The sequence below is a fragment of the Mizuhopecten yessoensis genome, unplaced genomic scaffold (genome assembly GCF_002113885.1).
Source record: "Mizuhopecten yessoensis strain PY_sf001 unplaced genomic scaffold, ASM211388v2 hete_36114506, whole genome shotgun sequence".
In the NCBI taxonomy this organism is placed as follows: domain Eukaryota; kingdom Metazoa; phylum Mollusca; class Bivalvia; order Pectinida; family Pectinidae; genus Mizuhopecten; species Mizuhopecten yessoensis.
In genome coordinates, this window is record NW_018484131.1 from 1 (window position 1) to 2909 (window position 2909).

The following is a 2909-nucleotide window of genomic DNA, read 5'->3' on the forward strand; positions in this document are numbered from 1 at the left end:
TTTTTTTTTAATAATAATGAAAAAAGAAAAACAGTTTTATACAAAACAAAATATTTTAAGACAAAATAATAATTGACTAATGTGATTTTTTCCCCAGAAAGTAACATACAGCAGAATCTTTTAATAATCTGACAGATGACTGAGATTTGATAAAACGTTTAAACGTTACAGGTTGTGATCGGGGTATTGGCTTCAGTTTGGCTAAACACCTCGACAGTCAAGGTTTCCATGTTTTTGCCAGTTTCCTCAACAACCAAAGCGTGGAACAAGACCAACTTGTAAAAACTTGTTCCAACCGTCTACACACTATACAGATGGATGTGAGCAATGTACAGCAGGTGGAACAAGCAGCAACTCACGTCACAGCAGAGGTCAGGGATCAAGGTAAGTCATTTATAACAGAGGTCAGGGGTCAAGGTAAGTCACTTATAACTGAGGTCAGGTGTACCCGTCAAAGTCATAACAGAATCTGAAATTACAAAGGTCAGGGGTCAAGGTAAGTAATTTATAAGACGTCAGGGGTCAAAGTAAGTGATAACAGAATCTCAAATTACAGAGGTCAGGGGTCAAGTTAAGTCATAACAATCTCAAATTACAGAAGTCAGGGGTCAATGTAAGTCATAATAGAATCTCAAACTAGAGGTCAGGGGCCAAGGTAAGTCATAACAGAATCTCAAATTAGAGGTCAGAGGTCAAGATAAGTCATACATGATAGACTCTCACATACCAGTGGTCAGGACTCATGATGATTCATGCATTAAGTAGCAACTCTCATAACAACATAGGTCAGAAGTCAAGGGAAGTCTGCATAGCAACAATTCACATAACAACCGAAGTCTAGGGTCAAAAGTAAGTCATGCATTATAGAAACTTATAAAACAGGGGTCAGGTTTCAAGGTAAGTGATGCTTAAAAGCAACTTGCATGTCAACAGATATCAGGGTCAATTTCATTCATGCATGCCAATGTAGTATATACCTTTGTATCTATCCTCCTATTCTTGTTGCAGGGTATGTATGATTAATAAGAATAATATTTATTATGTATTTACTGATTTTTTTTCAGGATTAGAATTCTGGGGCATCGTCAACAATGCAGGGATCTGTTTTATCGGCAATGTTGAGATAATGGCCAGAGAGGATATGTACAAGGTCATGGCTATCAATTATTTCGGTCCTGTGAATGTTTGTAAGGCATTTCTCCCACTACTGCGACAGTACCGGGGCCGAATTGTAAACGTTGCAAGTAATGCAGGTAGGTTGCCGTGATTACACAGCAAGATAAGTCAGGGTAAAGCTTATAAATACATGTTTATCTAGCAAAAAGGATCAGTTCATTCAACCTGTCAACTTTTGCATCCACTGTTATCACACGGTCGCTATCACTGAAGTGCTTAGTAAATATATGTATAACTATAAATAACTAGCTTTAGTCTAGATCTTATCTTACACAAGGACAACAACACAGATATTTTTATATTTAAACAAGTACACATTAAGTACAGTAATTACACGTTATAGCGTTATGTTGATACCAAAGGGAGATAACCATGAATTTAGTTAATGTGAAAAATTACTATGGGACATCTGAAGAAGATATACTGGGGTTATATATTGTAATTTTTCATTAATTGCCAATGTAACTGGTGTAAAAAAACACAGCTGGTACGATGATAAAAATTAAAGCTTTGTCAAATTGATCTTTTGCATATTTATATAAACCAGGTATCCCTGAGGAGATCTTAGCTAGAGACCACCATTAAAATATCATAAAACCCACCATTAAGATATCATAAAATCCACCATTAAAATATCTTAAACCCACCATTGAAATATCTGAAAATGTCACTGGTATATAGTTCCTTCTCTTTCCTTTGTTCGTTCCTAAATAATAGTACCCCGTAACCAGAGAGTTTATGTACATGAAGTTGCATTATGATCTTTGAGGGGTGTGCTATTTGCTAAATTTCCCAATTCCAATAGAGTACAAATACGGACTAAGTGTAGCATGCAGACCAGTAGTTTGATCATGTTCCCTGTATATACCCTTTTCTGAGAAATAGCAGCCAAATATTTACATTATGATGTCGACATAAAGCCCAAGATGGTCTGGTGACTACCTTTTTTCCTGATTCAGTTGAAATAGAAACAGGAACTAAAGAGGATTAAAGGGAAAATGTATACTATCGTTTATGCAAAATTTAAAATGGCTGCCTGATGGCCATTTTGCTTTTCAAATCCATTTTCAATTGGAGCTTGGACCAAGGGGATAATGGATATCATGTTTTGTTACAATATTTGAAGCAGTTAACAAACTTCACATGTGAAATATTAGATGGCTGCCTGGTGGTAATTATGCTCTTCTGATCCATCACAATGGAGCAAGTACTTAATGCAAATGACATAATCAATCTGAACCACCCACTATATGATGTAGGTTATCCATCAATAGACCAGGGCAATAATGAAAATTATGAAAATCAAACACTATCTGAGGAAGGTGTATTAAAGATACATTTGTTGACAAAAGGACATGGCTGACAAGAATATACATGTATTATTTCAGGTTTGGTTCCCGTGCCCCTCATGGGTGTGTACTGTGCCTCCAAGGCTGCACTGGCCTCTATGTCGGAAGTGTGGAGGTTTGAGCTACAACGCTGGGGTATCAAGGTCGCCACCATTATACCTAGTGGCTACAAGACCGGCATTATGGCTTACGACAAAGCGGCCATGGCTGAAAGATGGTGGTCGAAGGCCAGCGATACTGTCCAGAGAGACTACGGCAGGGAATGCTTCAACATCAAATTTAAGCAGAAAAGTAAGTTATTTGGGAAAAATGAGTAAGTAAATGCATAGGAAAGGAGTAAAATTGAAGTTTTACTCATTCACCCCTGAAGTTTCATAATGAATT

The 2909-nt window shown here is 37.0% G+C and overlaps 1 protein-coding gene across 1 annotated transcript; it reads left to right on the forward strand.

Annotated features, from left to right (window-relative positions):
- Nucleotides 1–171: 171 nt before the first annotated feature.
- On the forward strand, nucleotides 172–2816 carry LOC110444395 (estradiol 17-beta-dehydrogenase 2-like; the record flags this gene model as incomplete). The annotated part of the gene is made up of 3 exons (XM_021488776.1): nucleotides 172–384; nucleotides 1065–1253; nucleotides 2565–2816. Coding segments are annotated over 3 exons (654 nt in total), but the record flags the coding sequence as incomplete, so codon positions are not given.
- Between the last annotated feature and the right edge of the window lie 93 nt (nucleotides 2817–2909).